The sequence below is a fragment of the Sorex araneus genome, chromosome 1 (genome assembly GCF_027595985.1).
Source record: "Sorex araneus isolate mSorAra2 chromosome 1, mSorAra2.pri, whole genome shotgun sequence".
Taxonomy (NCBI): Eukaryota; Metazoa; Chordata; class Mammalia; order Eulipotyphla; family Soricidae; genus Sorex; species Sorex araneus.
In genome coordinates this window covers 140,103,407-140,127,428 of record NC_073302.1, presented here as the reverse complement: position 1 = coordinate 140,127,428, position 24,022 = coordinate 140,103,407, and the positions used below count along the sequence as shown (strand labels likewise).

At 37.0% G+C, this 24,022-nt stretch overlaps 1 protein-coding gene across 2 annotated transcripts in view; it reads left to right on the top strand.

The window, feature by feature from the left end:
• The window catches only part of PDE4D (phosphodiesterase 4D), a 764,958-nt gene that overhangs the window by 173,954 nt on the left and 566,982 nt on the right, over window positions 1–24,022 (top strand). The window contains exon 1 of one of the 2 annotated variants that reach the window (XM_004608458.3): window positions 12,063–13,320. The exons of the other annotated variant lie outside the window; for it this stretch is intronic. Within the exon in view, the coding sequence (XP_004608515.1) occupies window positions 13,274–13,320 (47 nt within the window). The 5' untranslated portion in view covers window positions 12,063–13,273. Of the gene's footprint in view, window positions 1–12,062; window positions 13,321–24,022 lie in introns of those variants that run through there. 2 annotated transcript variants of the gene reach the window in all.

The following is a 24,022-nucleotide window of genomic DNA, read 5'->3' as shown; positions in this document are numbered from 1 at the left end:
GCTCCTGTGAGAACCACACCAGAAGTTGTCCCTGAACAGTGCCATGTGTGGCCCCCAAACATGCAAAAAACTGAAGGGTTCTTTTTGAGGGTCTCAGCAACAAAAGAGCAAATTCTTATCCACCCATTCTTGTTTTGTTGGGGTTTTTTTTGTTATTATTACTGATTGGGTTACTTAGATTATTTTCTAGAGCAAGGGGGTTACTTCAGAGAGAAAAAGGAGAAAAATGCTTAAATTTGCTCCTTGATAAACTTTGATGATTAATTTTGTATAAAAATGTAAAGTTTGTTTCTTTATTTTACCATTCTTGGAGCAAAGAAAAAAAATTAATTTATTTCCCACTTATAACATGTTTTTAAAAAAACACAAGTATAATATAGATGGAAAAACAATTACATTTAATAATGATATTGTGTCTACTCATATTTGGTCATGTGGTATTTATATTTCCTCATTTATATCTATTAAGTGATCTCTATGGTTTATAATGGTGTTTGTAGAGTTGAGCAATTCCAATTATAGAGAAAAGTGGGCTGCTTGGTAGTTTCAAGTGTTAAAAATTTGGTATTCACTCCCTAGTGAGAACTTTTTTGTTTTATTTATTTATTTTGTTTTGGAGTCATACCCAGTAGTGCTCAGGAGTTACTCCTGGCATTGTGCTCAGGGATCACTCCTGGTAGAATTCAGGGGATCGAATACATGTGGCTATATACAAGGTAAATATTCCACTAGCTGCACTATGGTTCCAACCCTGCAAGTGAGAATATTTTAAAAAAGAGTAGATCATGGAATACTCAAGGTTAGCTGAAGGAGAGGAAATCTATAGGCTATTAAAATCTAGTTTGAAATTTATTTTGTACTCAAATGCAAAGAATGTTCTGCTAACTATATAATAATGACTTTAAAATCTTTACTCTGATATTCTGATATTAAGTTCTGATTTTAATAACTTAACAGTTTAAAATTTTAAATGATTATTGTAAACATTTCATAAATGTCCTTTTTTGACCTCCCCAATAGTTATGCTTTTGAGTGCTAAATACTCTTACTCCATAAAACTAGTAAGTATTTTCATTCTCTTTAATTTCTCTTTCTCACTCACTCTCCCGTGTCCTTATCTGAAACAAATTAATATTCATGAAGAAAATGGTAAAAGGGGTTTTAGAAAATCAGAAGCTAATATTTTGACTTTAAGTTCATAGATGTCAGTCAGGAAGAGAATGGTCTTCAGAATTTCTGAATGTGACTGTCCATGTAGACATATTGTTATTGCTGCTGCTGCTGCTCTGTGTGTGTGGTGTGTGTGTGTGTGTTTCAGTCTAAGCTCCTCGGTCAAACAACCACTAATGCAATGTCAAGTTTATTCACTATGGCTATTCAATAGTATAATGGAGGATTTCATTTTAAATTGTTTTATTTTTTCAAGGAAGGAAAGGATTTAATAATAGAAAAATAAAATTTCTTACATAGTGGTTTTTCTAGACAGTATTTTCTTTGCAAGAAAAAGAAATTGCCTTAACAAGGTCAAATAAAAAAGGGAGAGAACAAATGGAGTTACTCTAAAGGTACAGAAATCACAGAAACAAAGCTTTACTCAGCCTTGGTAGATTTGTAAATCTTGAGAATTGAGACAACTACTATTTTGGGGGCTGTGTAATCATCTGCTTCTGTTTGTCTCTGTTTTTTTGCTCTTTGTCTGCTTTCCCTGTAATTGTCATTCTTCTCAGCCATCAGTTTGTTCTCAGTCCAGAATGGCAAGTTCACATGATGTTTTGATTCAAGCCCATCTTGAACTGACTAGATTCTCTTTCTTATGACTATTCACATTCCCTAAAAGGAATAGCATAGCATTCACTCCCCATGAATTAATTAGGTGATGCTAGGTCAATATTTCATTCTAATGCCAGTAAGGTTTAAAGAATAGTGCTTAGGGAAGGAAAGTGCAAGAAAAGTTGTAAGCAAATATGAGAAATTCTTGTTTGGTAGTTTATTTATTTCTGATAGTCATTGAGGCAACAATATTTCACTGAGCATTTAAAATGCACAAGATACTCCTCTAGGGACTAGGTAACAGGGTCAAAACAGACCAAAATATCTTAATGGACTCTTGCATTTACATTCTAATGATAATCCTTATATTCTCTTTCAAAAATAATTGCAAGAAAGAAAAAATACTGGAGAAGTTATATCTCTACACAATATAAGATGTTAAAATAATAGATTTATGTGTCTGCATATGTATGCAATGATTATATTAGAAATATGTGTGTGATTTGTAGATGTCATTGTCATATTTACTCAGCTAATCCCCTTAACTGTCAGTACAACATGTTAGAGTGTGTAAGTATTGGAAAAAGAAGATGAGGACTTCGGATTTCAAACGGGATCTAATACAAATTAGACTTTGAGGCAGCCTTTTTTTTTAACTTCCTTTAAAAACGACTATAAATATATTGCCCTTTTCCACCATTTTATTTAAAAAAATTTTGAAACCCAACTCTATTGGGAATTCATCAATTATGTAAATAGTAGACCATCTATCCTATTCAATTCTAAAACTAGGAAAACATAAATTTCTTTGATTTACCTGTGTCAGAAAGTACATTATATTTGTGTAGTAAATAACTACTACATATCTTCAAAAAGAGACATATCTTCAGACTCAAAGAAGAATCAATAATGAGTTTGTACATCTTTACTTGAATTGGAGCTAGTGTAAAATAAAGACATTATCAGGATGTGTGACCAGATGGTTCATTTTGCAAGCAGATAGAGCTTAAATGTTGACTTATGGTGCCTTTGCTGAGTATTGCTTCTGCCCCTAACTGCAGTTTTATGCAGACATGGAAAAATAATAGCAATCATTTCTGTTTTTAAGATTCCATATTGACTAGGTTAATATAAAAATTTTAGTCACTTGAATATTGGCATGTATTTATCTCATATATACACATGGGGCTGAAGCGATAGCACAGCGGTTGGGCATTCGCCTTTCATGAGACTGACCCTAGTTCCATTCCTCCGCCCCTCTCGGAGAGCCTGGCAAGCTACCGAGAGTATTGAGCCCGCGCGGCAGAGCCTGGCAAGCTACCCGTGCATATTGGATATGCCAAAAACAGTAGCAATAAGTCTCTCAATGAGAGACATTACTGGTGCCCGCTCGAGCAAATACACATAGGGCTGGGCAGAGAGATAGCACAGCGGGTAGGGAGTTTTCCTTGCATGCAGCCAACCCAGGTTGATTCCTCTGTCCCTCTCAAGAGCCTGACAAGCTACCCATGGCGTATTCGAGATGCCAAAAATAGTAACAACAAGTCTCACTATGAAGATGTTACTGGTGCCCACTTAAGCAAATCGATGACAAAGGGATGACAGTGATACAATGATACAGTGATACACATAGGGCCGATGCCCAGTGATGTTCAGGGGTTCCAGGCCACTTCAAGTGATCCTTGGCTTGATGGGAAGGAGCTAATGATTTGGTGCCCAGGCCCTGGTAAGGGGGGGCTTGGACGTTGGTTCTCAAGGAACCAAGGCCACACCTGGTACTAGAGCTGTACTGGTGGTCCTTGAGGGCTCTGTGGAATCAATCTCAGGACCCCATGTGTGCTCCACTACTTCAACTCTCACCACCTTCTAAACATATATTTTGGATTTGACTGTAAGTTTTGAAGTTTGAAGCTAGATAATTTAGGTTGATTTGAGACTTTCTCTGATTACTATAAGAAGCTTGAGTTTGATATTCCAACATATTGATAGTAACTCAGTTACTTAATTTCTTAATAAATACTGTAATATCATCATAAAATTTGTAATTTCTTAATAAATAAATACTATCCATGCTTCTCTCTTCATTGGTGTTTTAGTTACTTAAAAATACATGGAGGTTTTCTTATTGAGGTGGCTGACCAATTCAGATACATGTAAAGAGAAAGGTTTTTATTTTATTTTTAGGCCACACACACATGATTCAGAAATTATTCCTGGTGGGTTTGGAGGATCATATGACATACCAGGGATAGAACCTGGGTTGCCTGTGGGCAAGGCAAGCACCCTACCCACTGTACTGTTTTGCCAGCCTCCAAACTATATTTTAAATGATGTCCACTTTTACTTCTTATCTCAGAAGTAATTCATTTGTGAGTCGTATGATGTATATCATTAAAATTCTTTTTTTTTGTACTCCCATGTTTATTGCAGCATTATTTATAATAGGCATGAACTGGAAACAACCTAAAATGTACATAGATTTGCAATTGAATAAAGAAGATGTAATGATCTGTCTTACATGAAATAAGAAATATGAATTAAAAAACAGCACACTACCTCACTCATAAGGTATGTAGAGAAAGCAAACAAATGAACCAAATAAAACAAAAACACATTTTTAGATAAGCAGACCAGAAATTGGTTACCACTGCCTACCAAAAAAGAAAGAGCAAAGGATGTGGCTAAGTCAGGACAAAGAGAGCAAACATAAGGTAAAAGTACATAACGTATATGATTCTTTAATGAATATACTCAAATATGTATGTATCAATTTAATGCTAGTACAATCATTAAAATTCTTTTTATTTATAATGCCATAAATGTTTGTATAGAGAGATTCAGATTTAAATTGATGAATTCCTATTTAAGTATTCTGCATAGCTGAGGCTTTTTTATCACCTATTTTTACAGATAACTTTTTGGAATTATAGTATATGGTATAGTATATTAAATTATATATATGTTTTAAGATGGACATTATTTTATAACATTATCTTATTACATCAATTTACTCTATCAAATTTATGAAATAAATATAAAACATAGGTTTTAGGGAGGAGCTTTCAGCATTACCTTTCTGGAATCCTCCACTTGTTCTTGTCCCCTCTATTTTAATTTAAATAAATTTAACACCAATTGAAAAGTCTTTATTTTATTATATTCACAAATGAGTAAATTTAAGGTATATGTGAACAATAGTACAGTATATGTGAACAGGAACTCCCTACTCATTATGAAATAATTTTCAATAATTTATTTTAGTAGCACTGCATTGTAGCACTACCATCCCGTTGTTCATCGATTTGCTCGAGCAGGCAACAGTAATGTCTCCGTTGTTGTGTATTCGATGTGCCAAAAACAGTAACAAGTCATTTATTTTAGTAAAAATTATAATAACCTATGAATTTGCTATTATTTTCATATCACATATAAAGAAATTGAGTCTGATATATGTGTAGTGAGATGTTCAAAAGTATGCAAAAAGTAATTTTGTTAACATTAGATTTTATCATGTAAATGTATTTTCTCATCATTTATACAGATTCCCAAACACTGTATAAATGTCTAAACACTCTCTTTTCAGGAAAAATAAAAAAAACACTCAGAATTTCCTTGAAAATCTGTTATTTAAGATTTTTTATTAACACACACACACACACACACACACAAACACACTGCCCAAGACCACCACCCACCCTGGATTGTTCTAGCACCCCCTGCAGGACAGTATTGCTATTGCTCACTTTCAGAAATACTGATTTTAGATGAGATCAAAGCTTAGGCTATATCAACTAAAATAACTTGTCATATATTGATTAAATCATGATATTTTCATCAGAGCGTCTTTTGTTTTAGGTGATAAAGATAGGTGTTTAATTAATTTCTTCTCTTTTCAATAAGTGTTTGTATCTTTGGTTATAAGAACATTTACAAATGAATATAAGAGCAACTTACTAAAGCATAGTGCAGTGGAAACCATGGCTTCATGAAGAATTCTTCTTCACTTATGAATGTGCTGAACAGCATTTCTTCAGACTGCTAGAACTTGCCAGAAATGGGAGGTCATCACTATCAACATGGTTATTAGTTAACATTTACTGAGTGCCAACAATGTTTTGGTATTATAAATACTCAGAGGAAGACACTGTTCCTTTCCAGAGGGATTGGTTTTCTGCCCCAGTGGGAGAGAACATTTGGTCTTGAATGTTTTTTTTTTCCTGCTTGGAGGTCACAGTGAAAAATGTGCATTCATATTCTGTCTCATTCTACAAAATTGAAATGCCATTATCACCTGCTTATTAATCGACGGTTACATATCATATAGAATACAAAAGTATACATAGAAATATACATGAAAATACACATAATTAAACTTTAAAAAAATCTTAAAGTTGCTTTTATAGCTTTAGTTGAAAAGTCCTACTCCTTCAATATATCTAAGTGATGATAGCTTTTATTTATAATATAAGATATAATTTTACTATTAATACAGATATTGTGTTTACAAGTATGTAGAAATATTTGTATATATAAATATGTTCATACAAAGCTAACAGGTAGACTAGGGAAACAAAATATTTTCTTGGACAACAAAGATGAAAAGTTTCCAGGTTCATGAAAATATGGAAGACTTTCCCATGTCATAAATGAGAGTCCCAGATACTTAAATCTCTGAATTTACTGTTCATAAAAGATTAATTTAAAAATTCACCTCTAGAGCCTTGACATTTCTGAACTCTTCTAAAAAAGTTTTGTTTTATTCTTATTTCATCTAAAGTAATTAAGAATCAAAACATAATGTTTATTCTTGACTATGGCAGAATATGATGGTGAGAGAAAAATGTTCTTTGTGATTCATTGATTTTTTGTATTTTTGATTTTTTTTTCATTTGAGGCACTGTGCTTTACAATTCTATTCACAAAAAAAGTTTCGTGCATACACTGTTTCAATGGACTCTAGTGATAGCACAGCAGTAGGGTGCTTGCCTTGTATGCGGCCGACCTGGGTTTGATTTCTCTGCCCCTCTTGGAGAGCCCGGCAAGCTACTGAAAGTATCTCGCCTGCATGGCAGAGCCTGGCAAACTATCATGGCGTATTCGATATGCCAAAAACAGTAACAAAAGTCTCACAATGGAGATGTTACTGGTGCTCGCTCGAGCAAATCGATGAGCAACGGAATGACAGTGACAGTGACTGTTCCAATACCACAACCTCCATTAGAGTATCTCTCCTTAGGCATCCCACCCTCACCCCCCACCTTCTGCCCTGTAGTAAGTTCAGTTCTGTAGACTAGGTATCAGGCTTTGCTACCTTTGACCATTTGTTATTCTTTTACTCTTTCAGAAAGACTTTCACACTTGAAATTAAAACCATGTTCTGAAAGTGCATCTTGGAGACAATCAATGATGCAATTCATTGCACCCTTTGTATCAGCGGACTTAAGAGTTCAGCAAATAGCCAATTTCAGAGATTAGGGTATATCTGTATTGGACCCTTCTTGTAGTAGCATAAAGGCATAATTTTTTTGTTGCTGGGAAGAAAGTAGTTTGAAGAGAAGAATGTATTGAAAGTGGCAAGAGACTATCAATTCTATATTTCTACTGTTAAGTTTTTGTAAATATTCTTTAAAGAACCAGACTTCTCTTTGTAGTAAGTCTTGAAAGAAAGCAGGTAAAAACAGAAAACCCTGAATGGAACAGCATAAAGTCCAAGGCCTTCCCTTTACACTTCAGTTGGCCTGAAGCTACTTTGCCAAAGCCCATATTCTCAGAACTTAATTTGAAAACCAACAACCTGGAAAGCCTAATCACTTGTGGCAGAAAAAGAATTGTGGGAAAAGGATTTGTGAACACTGACTAGTTAATACTTCTTTCTCTGATCTTGGGTGAATTTGTTAATCTTTGTTGAAAATGTTGATTAGTGTGTTTCTCTGAATACCTAGGCTGCATTTTTTTTCAGTAAATTGCCATTCTAAGATTTTTGTTGTTTGTTTGCTTGTTTTTCTTTAAAACTCCAACATGAAGATGGCTAATATGAGTCCATCCCCGAAAGACTTATTAACCTTATGCTCGCTATGAGATTTAAACAAAAAAAAGGACAAATACCTGTCTTTGTGACAATAAATCTGAGGTTGCATCACGATTTTAATCACTCCACTGTTTGCGCTAATCTGTGGTGTTCTTAGCACCCCAATATTGATTAAAATTATGGGGCTGAAGTTAACTTTAAAAGTAATCTTTTATGTTTTCATTCAATAGTCGTAGAAGTTTGATGAAAAGATAGCTACCTTTCAGATTAAAGACATCAGCAAGGGGCTGGAGCGATAGCACAGCGGGTAGGGCATTTGCCTTGTATGCAGCCGACCCGGGTCGATTCCCAGCATCCCATATGGTCCCCTGAGCACCACCAGGAGTAATTCCTGAGTGCATGAGCCAGGAGAACCCCTGTGCATTGCTGGGTGTGACCCAAAAAGCAAAAACAAAAACAAAAAAAAACCAACAACAACAAAACCCCTGTATTACCCTATTCCCGTTGCTGGGTGTGACCCAAAAAGCAAAAAACAAAACAAAACAACAACAAAACCCCTGTATTGCCCTATTGTTACTATTCATCTTTTTTTGGTAGGGGTTCCCAAGTAGAGTTTAGTAGGTCTGGGGGACCCCCTGACAAATCTTGAGCCAGTGAGTCATTGTGAGGGTCTGAGGATGTGGCGCAGCTTGGGTTCTGCAGGGCTTGGGGAACCAGGTGTATAGTGCTGGGAACTGACCCAAAGCCACCAATGTAGGACAGGCACCTTTAGCCCTGTACTATTTCTCCAGCCTCAATATGATTTATCTTTGATACTCTTCTATTCAAAAAACAATGTTGGTTTACAATAGTATGGATGGTTTGAATATTACACCATAACCACCACCAAAATGTCATATTCCCACGCAGTGTCCACAAGCTCTTTCTGATGTACTCTTGCCAGTTTGTCATCTGTTCTTTGGCTAGAGTCAAAGGTTTTGTTTTTATTGTCCATTGTCTATTCCCTTGCTTGATATACCATATTCTTTTCCCATCATATGTGAGAGCATCTATTATTTGTCTTTGTCCCTCTACTTTGCTCAGCCTGGACACTTCACTTTCATCTCCGCTGTTGTAAAAGACAAGATTTTGTCTTTTATTAGAGTAGTAGTTTTCCATCAGAATCTGGAAGCTACCCAAGAATGTGTTTATAAATTATAAACTCATTAATTTCACCCAGTTTTTTTTTCTTGAAGACAAGCAATACATTGATATGTGGAATAAGACTATTAAGCACATTGAGTAAAATGAGGAACATATGCCATTTGTAGTCTTGAAAGTAGTTTTTTTTTTAACCTGGTGACCTGTGCTGTATACTTGTATAAAAACATGTATAAAAGCCACAGCCAGAGATGGTGCTCAAGTAGTAGAACACATGCTTCATATGTGTGAGTGCTGACTTCAATTTCCTGCACTGTATAGGCTTCCTGAGTGTATCACTGGTGGTACTGGTGACCTCTCCCAGTATGACAGAAACAAATATTAAGAGTCCCTTATCCTTGCACCTATCAGTATAACCCTTGCAATTAAAAAAAAAAGAAAATGAAGTTTAAAAGCTACTGCTCTGTTATTTTATATATGTTGCCTTCAGTTTTTTTGAAATAGTCGATTTGGGCTTGCAATTAATGTTCCTTAACATTATTTGTTTGTGATCCTTAAAACAGAGATTTGGTTTTTATACTGTATAACCGAGCTTTTCAGTTATGTGTTCTTTCATTACATTTGTTATACTATATCTCATACAGCTGCATATGTAAGGATAGAAATAAAAAGCCAAGAAAGTTCATTTAAAAAATATTCTGTCAAAATCTTCTTTTAGTTTATATATATTTCAATTCTGAATCTCCTTTAATAATCTGAAGATCAAGTACTTTTAATTTATAAGTAGTTTTATTTAGATAATTGCCCACAAATTGTCACAAACATAGCTATTTTAAATAAGTACTTCATATTTAGCTGTGTCAAAATTAAGAAAGATTCAGAAATACATGTGGTATTATATCATACAAGTATATTACTTTGGCATGTGACCAGGGTAGAATTGGAGAGACTATAAAGTAAAGAATTTTTTTTCTTTCTTTCTTTTTTTTTTTTTTGCTTTTTGGGTCACACCCGGTGATGCACAGGGGTTACTCCTGGCTCATGCACTCAGCAATCACTCCTGGCAGTGCTCAGGGGACCATATGGGATGCTGAGATTCGAACCCGGGTCGGCCGCATGCAAGGAAAACGCCCTACCCGCTGTGCTATTGCACCAGCCCCTATAAAGTAAAGAAATTTCAAATAAACAAATATGTCTGTTACAAGGAAAAATAATTTCTCTATCATATAAAAAAATCGCTATTTGCTACTTTTTATAAAGACATTCTAGTATTCTAGTATAGTATAAAGATTAATTATTAATTTTGAACTAGGTCCATTATTACCATATCATAGAAGAAGACTAATAACGTCAAACAATGTGAATTTTCTTCTACTTTGCTGGCAAACTGGTTCATGATAGTGAGCAAATATTGGACTTTCAGAGTTTTTGTTCCAAAACTGGCATAATAAATACCTTAATGTTCTCTTAAATATCTTAATATTCTTAGTTCTTTAAGGCTAAAATAATTTTCCGAGGACAAAGTGATAGTTCAAGGAGACTTTAGTGAAAATAGATACATCCAATCTTATGTCATGATACTTTGTAGATTCTTGACCTTGGCCCAGTTACTTTATTTGGGTCCCTTAGTTGCCTTGTCTTTAAAACAGGCCTAATAACAGTTCTCACCTAGTAGTGTTGTGTGAATATGAAATAAGATAGTGTTGTAAGTGCTTTGTTTTGAGCCTGGGATGATATACATTTCCTTGCTCCTTACTGTGACTCAAATATCTAATGAAATATATAAATGTTGTTACTATGATACTTGATTCAAACCCCTGAAGTGTTCTGAATCTGATCACCAATGGAAGAGAGATTCTTTTCAGAGAAAGGAGGTCAGGGAGAATGCCACGGAGGCTGCAGGGAATTCCAGCAAACCCTGTCAAGTTGCTTTTAAGCACTAGCACCATCTTTCTGAACCTACAGGTTCAATCTGCTTTGAAAGGAATCACCCAGTTCCTTCTCCCAAGAATGCTTCCATCGGGATCATCATTAGATCAAAATGAAAACAATCCCAGACATGGCAATTTTCAAAACGGAATTGTTGGGTGCCTGGTTTGAGTTTAGGACGGATGTGCCCCTTATCCCCACCCCTCCCTAACTCTGGGGAATGTTGGCTGCAGTGACAAGGCGGCACTGGGGGAATCCTAACTGAAGATAATAGCCTGATGTATTAAATGCTGCCAGTATTCCATTTAATATGAAGCAATTGCCTAACAGGCTTCTTAAATACCTAAGTTAAAAGCGATACATTAATATTGAGCACACTGTGACTATAAAGTCCATTCTCCTACTGATTTCCAACAAACACCATTTAAGTGCCAACCTATTATTACAAGAGTTTACTATTTTATTTGTGCTCCAAAATGGCATCAACAGTGATGGGGTGCTTTCAGGGGATTGCTGAAGAGAATTTTTGCAACAAAAGGGCAAGCTTGAGGAAACACAAAATATCCACTGTAGGCATTGCACGGCTTTATCTCGGTGCTTTCCAGATCTACACACCCCCAAATCAAACAAGCCGTTTTATGGCATGCGCAATCGCAACTGACTCAAAGAGGTATCACTGACTTCCGCAGGACTGGTTTCCACAGAATTTCCTGTCCAAAAATTACCCCGTGGTCATCTATAACTAAGTGGTTACCAATCATAGTGTCCGCAAAACATCCTCACCCAAGTAGCTATCTATTTATCTGTATGCTTTGTTTTCTAAAGGAGTGTCATTCGCACTTTCACTAGGGACTCCTTTCGTTCTTCTTTCATTGCATAGAGAAAGGAAAACAAACAAACAAACGAAAGGAAAAGCCTCCCTTTATACGATACGATCTGCTTATTTAAGGGGCCATTTCCCCCATTTCCCGGTGTGGTTCCTTGCCGCTTAGCTTCAGTCTTTCTTCTGGTAATCACTTACTGAAAGAAATCTGCTCTTCGGGCTGTTCCTTTAACCCCTTTGAGTCTCCCTTGCTGGGCGGTGAGCAAGGCGCGCTGCAGTGTCTGGGAACCCACCTAGAGGGCCCCCTTGACGCCAGCACATCCCCTGTCAGGCAGCACTCTGCAGCCAGAGCGGGCTGCTGCAGAGTTAATGTACAGTACCACGGAGCCTGCAAGTGTCCTGAGCTGCTCAGAGCCGGGCGGCACAGCCCAGGGCAGACGAGGCGGCTGCGAAGATTCCAAGGGTTCTGCTGGAAATTCGGCACTGGGGACCCCAGCAGGAGCCTGTTGCCTTTGTGTTCTAAAAGCACGCCAGGTCTGTATAGCTTGGGCATGAGAATCTTTCAGAAGATGTCAGAGCATCAGAATAAATAACACCTACTGGGAAATTGAGTTTGGGTTCAAAAGAAAGAGAAAAGAGAAAAGAAAGACAGCGGGAGAAGAAATTCTTAGACAACGTCTGACTTGCAGCTGTGAATTTCATTTTCGTTCCAAGGCAAAATATGAAAAGCCCGCACATGGTTGTGATAACAACAAATTAAAGAGAATTCTGCAGTGAAAGGATCAATAGCTTAGTCATTTTACTCAACAAGAGCAGGCAGCCTTATTATGGGGTTAGGCAGCAGAAATGAATTTCCTCATGACAGCACCTTCTGAAGTCATGATGGTAGCTAATGATAATCCTGTCCTGCAAAGCAGAAATCGTTTGTTGTCTGCCTACTTTTGCAGTTGAAAACCAGCAATTCTGAGATTCGGGAGAGAAGTTGGCTTTGGTAATACATGGTTTCTAGCCCCTCTGCCCAGGTCTTTGTCCGACACGTCTCAGAAGGCAGCACTGCGTTAACGTGACCACACATGAATATGTGCCTAAGAAAGAAGAAAAAGCAATATTCATTTTTAAAGGACAGCATGGCAAAGCAGCCTGAAGTTTTCCACTTCCCTTCTAACACTTCTTTAACAAGGATAACAAGAAACTGTCTTTTGACTCCTCTGTTCTCACATTCCAGAGTCCTTCCTGCGAGGATGCATTAATTGACACTGTAGGCAGTTGGATTTTACCAGGACATTATTTGCCACCATTTAGGATTAGTGATTGAACTGGTTATTTTAGTGTTCTGCCTACATAGTGGAACCTAATGGATGGACCCATCCCTGCAGTGCTCTGTGATATTTCTTTCTTCAAATCCTGGAAGGGCTTTTGTTGTTGCTCTTTGTTTTTTGGGGGGGATTTCTTTGGAATTTAATACTTGTTGCAATAATTGCCCATGATAGCTGCTCAAAACAGGAGAGTTGGAATTCTTCTCTGAAAGCCACTCATGAAACATATGAGACAAGGAAAATATTAATGACAGAAGATCTGCAAATATGATGCACGTGAATAATTTCCCCTTTAGAAGGCATTCCTGGATATGGTGAGTAATCAATATCCCCTTCAGTTTGTAAAACTCAGAATGATAAAATTCCAGGACAGATACCCTAGGCATATTGGTCTGGAACCAGGAATGATGGTATAAAGTAAGGAAGAAAAGTCAAACATGTTTAAAAGCAATGTTGTCTGAGGAAGTAGTGGTTATGCAATAAAGAAATTACTTGTTCATATAAAAGCATCCCCAAATAAGAAGTCAAGTGTGAGGGCTTTGCGATTTCTGGAATTTCATTGAGGGGGAAAAAAGGCAAACCCAGTAACTTTGAAAATGACAGCTCTATAACAAATAAATGAAAGGGAAAAAGAACGTTTGTGTTTTTGTTGTTTTGCTCTTTGTTTTCTTTTTCTTGAAGAATCCAAGGGATAGGACACATGCATTTTTGACATCTGATATCAATGTACTTGGACTTACATATCTTTGAATTTGTAAAAGGGTAAAGGTAAACTTAAAAGTATTGACTCAATTTAAAAATAATACTGAGATGTGTTGGTGACTCATATTTAAGGATTTTTTAACTATTCAAGAAATATTTCTACAAGAATGAACGAATTTAACAAAATTCTAAAACATAAACCATGAAGTACTCAGACTCTCATAAAACTTATTACATTTCTTCTTATTTGCTCAGAGATTAAGAGTTGATGCAATGCATTAAGGTCCTTGGATGACTGACATCATGTAACATTGCTTGTTAGAATTTATAACTAACTGGATATAGGTTCTAAGTTTTCAGAATATTATAAGGCAACCTCCTTATTTTTAGATGACTTGTTTTTAGTCATACCTTTAGAATTGACTGGGACCAATATTTTATAACACAAACTTTGTAAATGTATTATACAGGCCCACTTAAAGGTTTTGTCTTGAGTAACATGATTTGTTGTAGATATTACTAGGTGTCTGTTTTTTCAGCACTCTACATCCCAGGTGAAAATTTTGAGCTGGCTTAGGGGTAAGGAATAAATAGTGACGTGTAGGTTTTAGAGGGTTTTCTCCATGTTCTTATGATAGTGTCTCAAGTGAGAGCTTTCTAATATCTGAAGGCTCCACCAAAATCACCTGCTGGTTTATCACATAGATCTTAACTTGTTAGCCCAAAATCAGACAAAGAAAGGTGGGTGACATCTTCTATCACTCCAGCTAAGTTTTCATTTTCAATAAATACCAGATACATCTAGAATTGATACTGTGGCGTATCTTCTTTCTCTACTGCTGCCCAGAGCCACCATCCCCAGTCTCAAATGTGTTTGGGAGGCAGTCGGGATGACATGCCTGCAGACCTCAGTGGCTCCTTTCCAAGTGCATCAGCAGAGTTAGCCATCCCTGGGAGCTTTGGTGCCATTACCTTGCAGGTTCTAATGGTGAGAGTCACTCATCAGCAGAAGGGCCTCGCCTTCCTTCTAGTTACATTCAGATAAATAGTCTTTAACCCTGAAACTTAAAATGTCCTGCAAACAGTTCCTGGCACACAGTAGGCATTTGTCAAATATTTTTTTTTCTTTCTGATTTTCTTCAAGGTTAATTTTGTACCTGTAGAGATTTGCTAGACAAGGCATTGCCATTCACATTTCTATGAAGTGTGCCTTGCTTTTAAACAGTTTTAGTTCTCTGAGAACTCCCGTTATGTGAGTCCATTTGTTTATGTTGCTGTAAGATGCATCTACACTTTGAATGCTTAAAATTATAACCACCTCTTATTTTGTTGCATTTCCTTCACCTCTACTTTGGGGAAAGAGTGAGCTATTCAACTCTACAGTTTTTGAAAGAATGCAAATGTGCTTATTCATGCTCCTCTTCAGCTGTAATATATATGTTTGAAAGCTGCATAGAAAAATTGCAAGTCCTGGTGGTTTTTCTTTTGTGCCTGGGGCTAGCTAACCCTTCATACATTTCACTGCATGATGTGACAAATTGTTGTGGTGGTGGCCAAACCAAGCCAAAGAGTAGTATTGGTGCTCTGTACATCTATTCTTGCATGGACCCCTTGGAAGGATTCATGAAAAAGATATTAAACTCAAAAGGAAGAAAGGTGTTTTTTTCCAGGTGACCCAATTGGTATTGTGCTTGGTTTTCTACTTCCTCAATTGTCTTGTTTTTCTCTTATTTATAACCTCACCTTTCAGTACTGCAGTAAGAGACCGGGTGTTTGTCAACAAAAAACCTTTTCCCTTTGTCTTACTGTAACAGTCTCTATTGGATTATATTCTGTGTTCATAAATTATTATGCTAAAAATAAATAATCTGTAAAGTTGCACTCATTTTCATCTCCAAAATATCCCTTTTTTTAAAAAAAATGCATATGTAGGTCTTTTTCTTAAGGAAGAGAGAGATCAGAAATTGCTTAACAAGCCATTGCCAGGATATAATAAACATTTTAAAGGGGGTGTGCGCTTTTGTTTTATGAGTCTTATCTCTTTTCTGTGGAGGCTCCAAACCCTTTGGATAGGCAGGATTTAGAGGTGCGTGCTTTTTCCCTCTTGATCCTATATAGAGAGTAAGATAGAGGGGAAGATTGATATGTAGGATACCTACAGAAGTATTCCTCAACTTTTTTCTGACCCTGGTCCCATTCTAACATTATTTCTTCCTGTAGCCTACCAGGAAGACCCCCTAATCTCATGCTATGACCACCTGCATCTGCAGCTTTCACTATGGCTTCTTTCGTGTGGGGCACATAGGAGCCATATGGCTCCCAGTTAAGAAATACTGGTCTGGAATTATTTTCCAAAGCTTATCAGAGGTTATGATTTAAATAGAAGCCTATACTAGTTGGACTCTCATCCTCCACCCCTAGGACTGGTGTGTTGATAGTTATGCAATAGTAAGACCAAGTCATTGTTTATTGGTCACAGGTTAAAGTTAATAAGTGGTCCCCTTACTTGTCTACTTCTCTTAATAGAACACCATCTCTTGAGAGCTAAATGAGTGAAATGAAGAAAGAGCTTTTCTTGTTTAAAGCTGCATTGGAAATATTTGCTGGAAGAGATTTCTATTGCAAAGACTTTTTTTCCATTACACGTTTTGACCTTTTTATTGCCATATCAAACAAAGATAAGAGTTTGCCTCATTAGGTAAATAAGTGCAATGCACTCTTATTAGTTTTTATGCTGGCCAGTTTTGAGAATATAAATGGTAGCCTAGCAATTTAGCAACAGGTCTTCTTACATGGTTGGGAAAAGGAAAATGCAAGCTCACTTTCTAGGAATTTAAACTTCATCTAGTAACAATTAAGAGGACTCTTTTGTAGCATCATGGCTTAGAATAGTATGGAAACGTCCACATAGAATGATAGAATATAGTATGTCTCAGGACTGACTCTCTCCACACACTAACCTACCCCTACATAAACTGCTGAATCATGTAGGGTTCTCGTGGCCAGACATAAGACAGACTGAGGCAGGTCTTGTTCTCCCAGACAGTACCAAGGTTCTGAGCATGGGGATCTTTTCCTTACACAGGTGGTGGTGGCTGAGACTAAAGGAAAACAGAGACAATAGGGAATAGCTATGGTACAGTCCTAGTGAGGCCCAGCCAGTGACAGATACTTAGCACAGGGATTCTGTCCATGGTCACATGGCCATGGCTATAGGCTAAGGGAAACCAAGACACCAGGGAACCACTAGGGTCTGAGAGAGTCCAGACAACAAGATTTCAGACTAGCAAAGTTTGCACTGAATAGAGAACTGCATAGGGATAAGACAAGAGGATCATATACTGGAGACAAGCAGTTAGCAAAGGAAAACATGTAGGAAAAATGAGTAACATCATCCATGGGTAAAAGGAGATGCATGCACTTTGGGGAGGGATGTGTCCCCATGTACTTGGACTTTACAATGAACTTTAGCATCTTAATCTATAAAAAGAACATGGTATGCCTCACATATGGCTGGTAGCTTTGGGCCTTATTTAAAAACATAGCAATTTGGTATAATTTGATGTATAAAAAAGCTAAAATTTCATAACACAAATGCTAGGGTCTTGTTAAATGCAACTGGATTTTGCATTTGTGAAATATAGGAGGGAATTTTTATTTAAATACTCTAGCTTCCTTCCATTGGTGAACTCAAATGGTTGAAAGAAAGGACATAGTCGAGACAGTCCAGCTGGAGACCGCTTAGAGGTTAGTTTGCTTTCAGGTCACTCCTCTGGACAGAACTTCGGAAAAATTGGCACTAGAGGTTGTGAATTGCAATAAAGTATCATACTTATTTGGAAATTAGAATTTAATATTTTAAAGGTCACAGGTCTCAATCATTTTAGTGAACTGTTGCTGTGATGTTGAGAGGTGATTGCAACTAAGAGGTAAATGCAAAGATTTGACATTTTGGCCCAATTTCAAAGCTTCTTTTTTTCTAAGCCCTTCCCATCCCCTATCTCTCTATGGTTTATTCTAGTAAGTCACAGTTTAGAGGTTCTTCTCTAAATCAAGGGTTCAGTTCATATGCTAACTAGTTTTATTTTCTTTCACTTAAATAACTTACATATTTAAAAAGATACAAGCAATATATAAACAACATAATTTATATGAATTCATATCACTGCCATATGTTTTCAATAGCAACTTCAAAGAATAATCTAAGAAAGACAAAATGGTCTGATTCTTTTTTATTTTATAATTTTTAGTTTGGGACCACACCCAGTGGTGCTCGAAGGGTCACTCCCCGTAGTGCTCAGGGACAATGTGGTTATAGTGATTATTCCATGGGCACCAACATACATCCAATCCCTTGAACTATTTCCCAGGTCTGATGTGGCCTTCTTCTTCATGAGATGATAATCTTTTTCACCTAATTTCTTGGGATCCTATTTAAGTGCTTCTTTTCTTCATACATTGAAACTACAGAAATTCAGCCCCCAAAAAAACATTTTTTTCAGAGTTTATGACCTATATAATAACCTTTTTCTTCTAAGAGTTTTAGTAGGTGGGAAAAATGTTGAGTTTAATGACTGTGTATGCATTGAAGAATGGGAGGTATTAAGTCCAACACAATATATTGTGATCTGTTTGTTTTTACCAACCTAAAATTCTTTCTATGTCTTATTTTCTAATGAGATTTCAGGCCACTATTGACCTTATTTCAGTATCATTTCTTGTCTGGATAACAAAACTACACAGAAATGCTACAACACAAATATCAAAGTTTAAACCTGACTCTTAATTCCTGTTAAGGTCAAACTGAATTTGTAAACACCTATGACCAATGAAATCTTCAATATAACTCATAATAGCACAAAATCCTCTCTTTCATAAATCTCTGGGACTCAATAATAAAGCCACACATTGCTTAAGGCAGATGATTGGGTTTAGATTATACAGCAAAGTCTCTTTTAGATAAAATATTAAGATTAATTACACATAAAACTTTTCTCTTGGTTTTTGTCTATTACTTTTAGTTGCACCCTCTTTTAATTATGCTAAGATACCTCAACTTATAAAGCATATAAAAATTAAGGTCTTGCTTTAATATTTACAATTTTACTAAAATATCATACATAATTCCATCTATAATATCAGTGTGCCTACAACTGATGGAAATAAAATAGAATTTTTTTTTATTTCAGCAGACTTTCCATTGTAGAAAAATACTGCAATTTTAAACTGCTGACATTTACATGTCAATGAACTAAGTGGGTGGCCCAAGTTGGGGAGGTTTTAGATAATGTCCACAAAAGGAAGAAAGGAAAAAATATTATCCATCATACGAAAATAATTAGCCATGAATTTGGAATGTTTTGCTTTTACTAAATTCTTCACTTTCCATCCTCTTACTCCTGTACTCGTTTTAGAGGACTATGAGTAATTTGTGAATAGTGCAGAGAAATACAGGTTTAGAGAAAAAATTAAAAGGGGAAAAGAAAAAAAGAATAAAAATTCTAAGAAGATACCTAAGGAGGAAACTTAGTTTCCAACTTGCCTTCTTTTTTTTTTTTTTGCTTTTCGGATCACACCTGAACAGGGGTCACTCCTGGCTCTGCACTCAGGAATTACCCCTGGAGGTGCTCAGGGGACCATAGCGGATGTTGGGAATCGAACCCAGGTCAGCCTCATGCAAGGCAAGCACCCTACCCACTGTACTATCGCTCCAGCCCCCACCAACTTGCCTTTTTTAACAAACACAGTTCACCTCTCCCTTCACACACACCGCACTACTGCTCCTTAACTCCCAGTCTAGTTTTGTTTACGTTTCTACAAAAAGTCTCCAACCCATAAGTTAACTGCTACAACTGTTGGCCATATGATGGACTATTAGGTAACCTTCCAAGTTGTTAGAAAAGTACAAGCCTGTGAGAATACACAAGACAATGGAGAAGTAATCCCGACACTATATATTCATGTATATGTACATATGTATGTGTGTGTGTGTATATATATATATATATATGTATGTATGTATACAGCACTGTAGCACTGTCATCCCATTGCTCATTGATTTGTTTGAGCGGGCACCAGTAACGCCTCCATTCTGAGACTTATTGTTACTGTCTTTGGCATATTGAATATGCCACGGATAGCTTACCAGGCTCTGCTGTGCAGGCGGGATACTCTTGGTAGCTTGCCGTGCTCTCCAAGAGGGGCGGAGGAATCCCAGATTGGCTGCGTGCAAGGCAAACACCCTGCCCACTGTGCTTATTGTCCAGTCCAATATATGTGTATCTATATCTATATCTACATGTAGATATAGATATATTCTATATATTGTGTGTGGGGAAAACACATCCTCATGATTTCTAACTTTAATTCTTTTTCTTGTGTTTGTGTGTCCTTGCGAAAGCTCTCTGAGTTCTTCACCACTTGTTGAAAACGATTGCAGCAGTTATTTACCCACTTCATGCTGAAGAGTGGACGGTTAAGGAAAATCTCATAGCACATTGGAAACAATAATTTATTAGACTGTTAAACAATGGCATGCCAGAATCTCTTCAGTTGATTTCTCAAAATATAGATAATAAATATAACTCTTGTATATTTCATAGACAATATGTCACTACTGATTGGACCCTTTATCCTTGCTACATAGTTTAACATAAATTAAATCATTTACTGGCAATATAACTTTTGGAGGTGGGACTTATTGAACCTTTTCCCAGACATGGAAAGTCATGTTCATGAAGGGTAAATAACTTACTCAAGGTCACATAGCTCATATTGAGGGAAAATGGATCTATTCCAAGCTAGATCTGGCCTAATTTTAAAGCCCAAATGTGTTCGTAATTCCCTGTTTTCTGTGGCAGATGTCAAAGTACTCTGACCTTGGACCTTCTGAAAAACAGTCAAACAGTCAGACCAGAGAAAATAAGCAAATTCATCTTGGTAGTTTAGTTAGCAAGTTGGGGTATTTGCTGGCAGGTGGCCCAGTGAATGTGAGTGGCATTTTCCTAAGAAACCCCTCCCATTTATATTAGAACCACGACCTTACTTCAAGTACATTACCGGTTCTTTTTCTATTTTCTTAAACTGAGAATGTTTACAAAAGACTGGAAACTGTTCCTAGGGCCTCTTTGGCTGCTGGGATTCTTTCTCTGAATTAGGAAAAGGTAGAACAGCACGTTAGGCAGATATTTTGGGAAAGGGGCTTTCCCTTTGGGAAGATAAATTAGAAATGAGATAGTGATACGTCATGAAAGCACAGAGTCTGCACAGCAAAAGGCACCCTTCGGTCTGGGCAGACAGGCAGTGAGCAGAGCCAGGGAGCACAGCCTCATTCACCACCTTCTTGAAGTGTTGGGCAATAAGGGAAGACACAACCCTGGCCCTGCCTCTGCCCTGTCTGGCTCTGATTGCAGCAATATGTTAATATTCTTTACCTGTGCTGAACACAAATTGAAAAGTCCTATAATTGGGAAATATTGAAGAAAGTAATGATAATGGTGGTAACTAAACTCAAAACTTAATATTGGTTAGCCAGCTGTAACTGGCAGAGGAAATGTTTTTGAGAGTGCTTATGCCAGTCAAAGAAACATTTTAATCACTAAAGAGAGCCATGTCTGAGCTGCTAAAAAAAATGCCATTCTTAGCAATTGCACTAGGACATCTGGAGCATACTGATTCACTGATTCATGGGAGATGCCCAGTAAATGTGATAGAAGTCCTGCTTTATTATTATTATTATTATTTTGCCTTTTTGGTCATACCCAGCAATGCTCAGGGGTTACTCCTGGCTCTGAACTCAGGAATTACTCCTGGTGGGGCTTGGGGGACCATATGGGATGCCGGGGATCGAACCTGAGTGGACCACGTGCAGGGCAAACACCCTACCAGCTGTACTATCACTCCAGCCCCAGAAGTCCCGCTTTAAAGAGAGCTATAGACTAGTGGGAAAAACAGTCCAGGAAATAACTAGAGAGCCACTGGAAATTTATTAGTATTAATGTATATATGAAAATATTATGGGAATATTTTAGTATTAAAGTATATGTGGGTTGGAGCGCTAGCACAGCGTTTAGGGTGTTTGCCTTACACGTGGCTTACCCGGGTTCGATTCTTCCATCTCTCTCGGAGAGCCCGGCAAGCTACCTAGAGTATCCCGCCTGCACAGCAGAGCCTGGCAAGCTACCTGTGACGTATTCGATATGCCAAAAACAGTAACAACAAGTCTCACAATGGAGACGTTACTGGTGCCTGCTCTAGCAAATTGATGAGCAACGGGATAACAGTGATACAGTGAAAGTATATGTGAAAGTGTTATGGAAATACAAAGGAAAAACAACATCATTAATTAACCCCAAATACTTCGAGGAAGTAAAGAAATTTAGGATTAAATGTGTGTAATGATTAATTTAAGATATAGTAGCAACTGGCAGCACTTTTAGAAGAGTCTCCCTTTAAGGCAGCTACAGTATGGGTTGTATTTGGGTGGGTTATGTACAGTCTAAGGAAAGACATGCATACTACTTTCAAAATGGTGCTGAGGTAGAACAAAAATGTATAAAACAAAGAAAGCAACGGACAGAAGAAGAATAAGGAGGGAAAAGCAGGAATTAAAGAACATTTACTTCTAAGAGTCAGGAGGCTCATCCCAAAGAGAAGATGCAGAGAGAGAATCTGAGCAAGATTCCTCAAAAGCTGGAAAGAAGAAAGAGAGGATGAATATGGTTTCTGTGGAGACTAAGTAAGTGGAAAGAGAACCCAGGGGAGTTTTTGTCTCATGTCTTTTGTTTCAAGATCCTGTCTCAGTGGGAGAACTCAGCAAGCCAGAGACCTTTCTGTGGGAAATGTAAAGGCTGCAGAAGAAAGAAGTTTATATGTTAAACAAGTTGGAAAAAGTGGTGAGGATGAATGAATATATAGTCAAGGTCATCTTACATGGCTTTTAAAATTACTTTGAGTTTAATGTTTGAAAAGAGGACAAAGATGTCAGAGAATTGATACAATTCTTAATACACTAGAAACTGTTTTGTAATTAGAATTTCTCCTACTGATTGCATTTTTAGGGGATCCCAAAGAAAACAAAGTTAGCTCTATTGTTGTTTTCTGTGGTAGTGGTAGAATTTGTTTTATGAACATATTAATTAGATTGCAGCTCCAATTTCATGACCTGATTTTGGAAATGTGAGATTTCCTAGGCTGCCTAGAAATAACTCGGCCAAAAAACAGAAGCTCTAGATGTTTGCTCTGAGTTTTATCTTCAAATGAATAAAAATCACAGTGGGGAGAGAAGGTAAAATGATTCAGCTTTGCTCACTTTTTAATAGGATCTTTTCTGTGGTTTATGTTAGAATGTCACAAATCCATATATATGTAACCTGCTTTTATAAAAAATTCATCAAAACTCATCTGAAGTTTGGCTTAAAAGTATCACTAGTCTCGGGGCTGGAGTGATAGCACAGCGGGTAGGGCGTTTGCCTTGCACGCGGCCAACCCGGGTTCAAATCCCAGCATCCCATATGGTCCCCTGAGCACTGCCAGGGGTAATTCCTGAGTGCAGAGCCAGGAGTAACCCCTGTGCATCGCCAGGTGTGACCCAAAAAGCAAAAAAAAAAAAAAAGTATCACTAGTCTCTGAGCAACTTACTGAAAATAATAAAGCATAACATGACTTTAATCAGGACTGCTATAACTTAGTTTATTTTTTAATTCAAGTTATACTTATGTTTACATAGTACTTTGGGGAGGGGGTATAATTGCAAGCACTAGATGTAAATTTAGGCAATTTTTAAAATCACATAATTTTTTAACTCATAACTATAAACTTTACCATGTAGTTGAGTTTAGGACATAGTATGAATCCCTTTTACCTCTGCACTTTCACCAAGGTCAGCCGTGATGTTCTGGGCTCTTGTGTCTTTTATACAGGGCTTTCTGGGTGGGATTCCTGCCATAATTCCAAACCCTTATGTCAGGTATCTAGGATTACTAGTCCTTTCTAAGAAAACTGCATTCTTTTTTTCCTTTTTGAGTTTTCACATTTTTCTTTTCAAAGCTGAAGCTCAAGAGATTAAACCAGCTGATTGCTCTGATGCCATAAAAACCAGTGAGTCTGTATCTTGTTAATGGACTCATTTCTGACTTCTGTAGGCATAATTGTCCTTTGATTAAAGGGAATGCTGAGAAACATCATATTTGATTAACAAGTAGTACATTGGGCCTCGCTGTTTTTGTGAAATCTTTAGCCACTCCTGGAAAAGGCCGTTTGCTTTATCATCCTTTATCATCCTTCTCCTGCACTTTAAATATTAGTCCTTTTCAT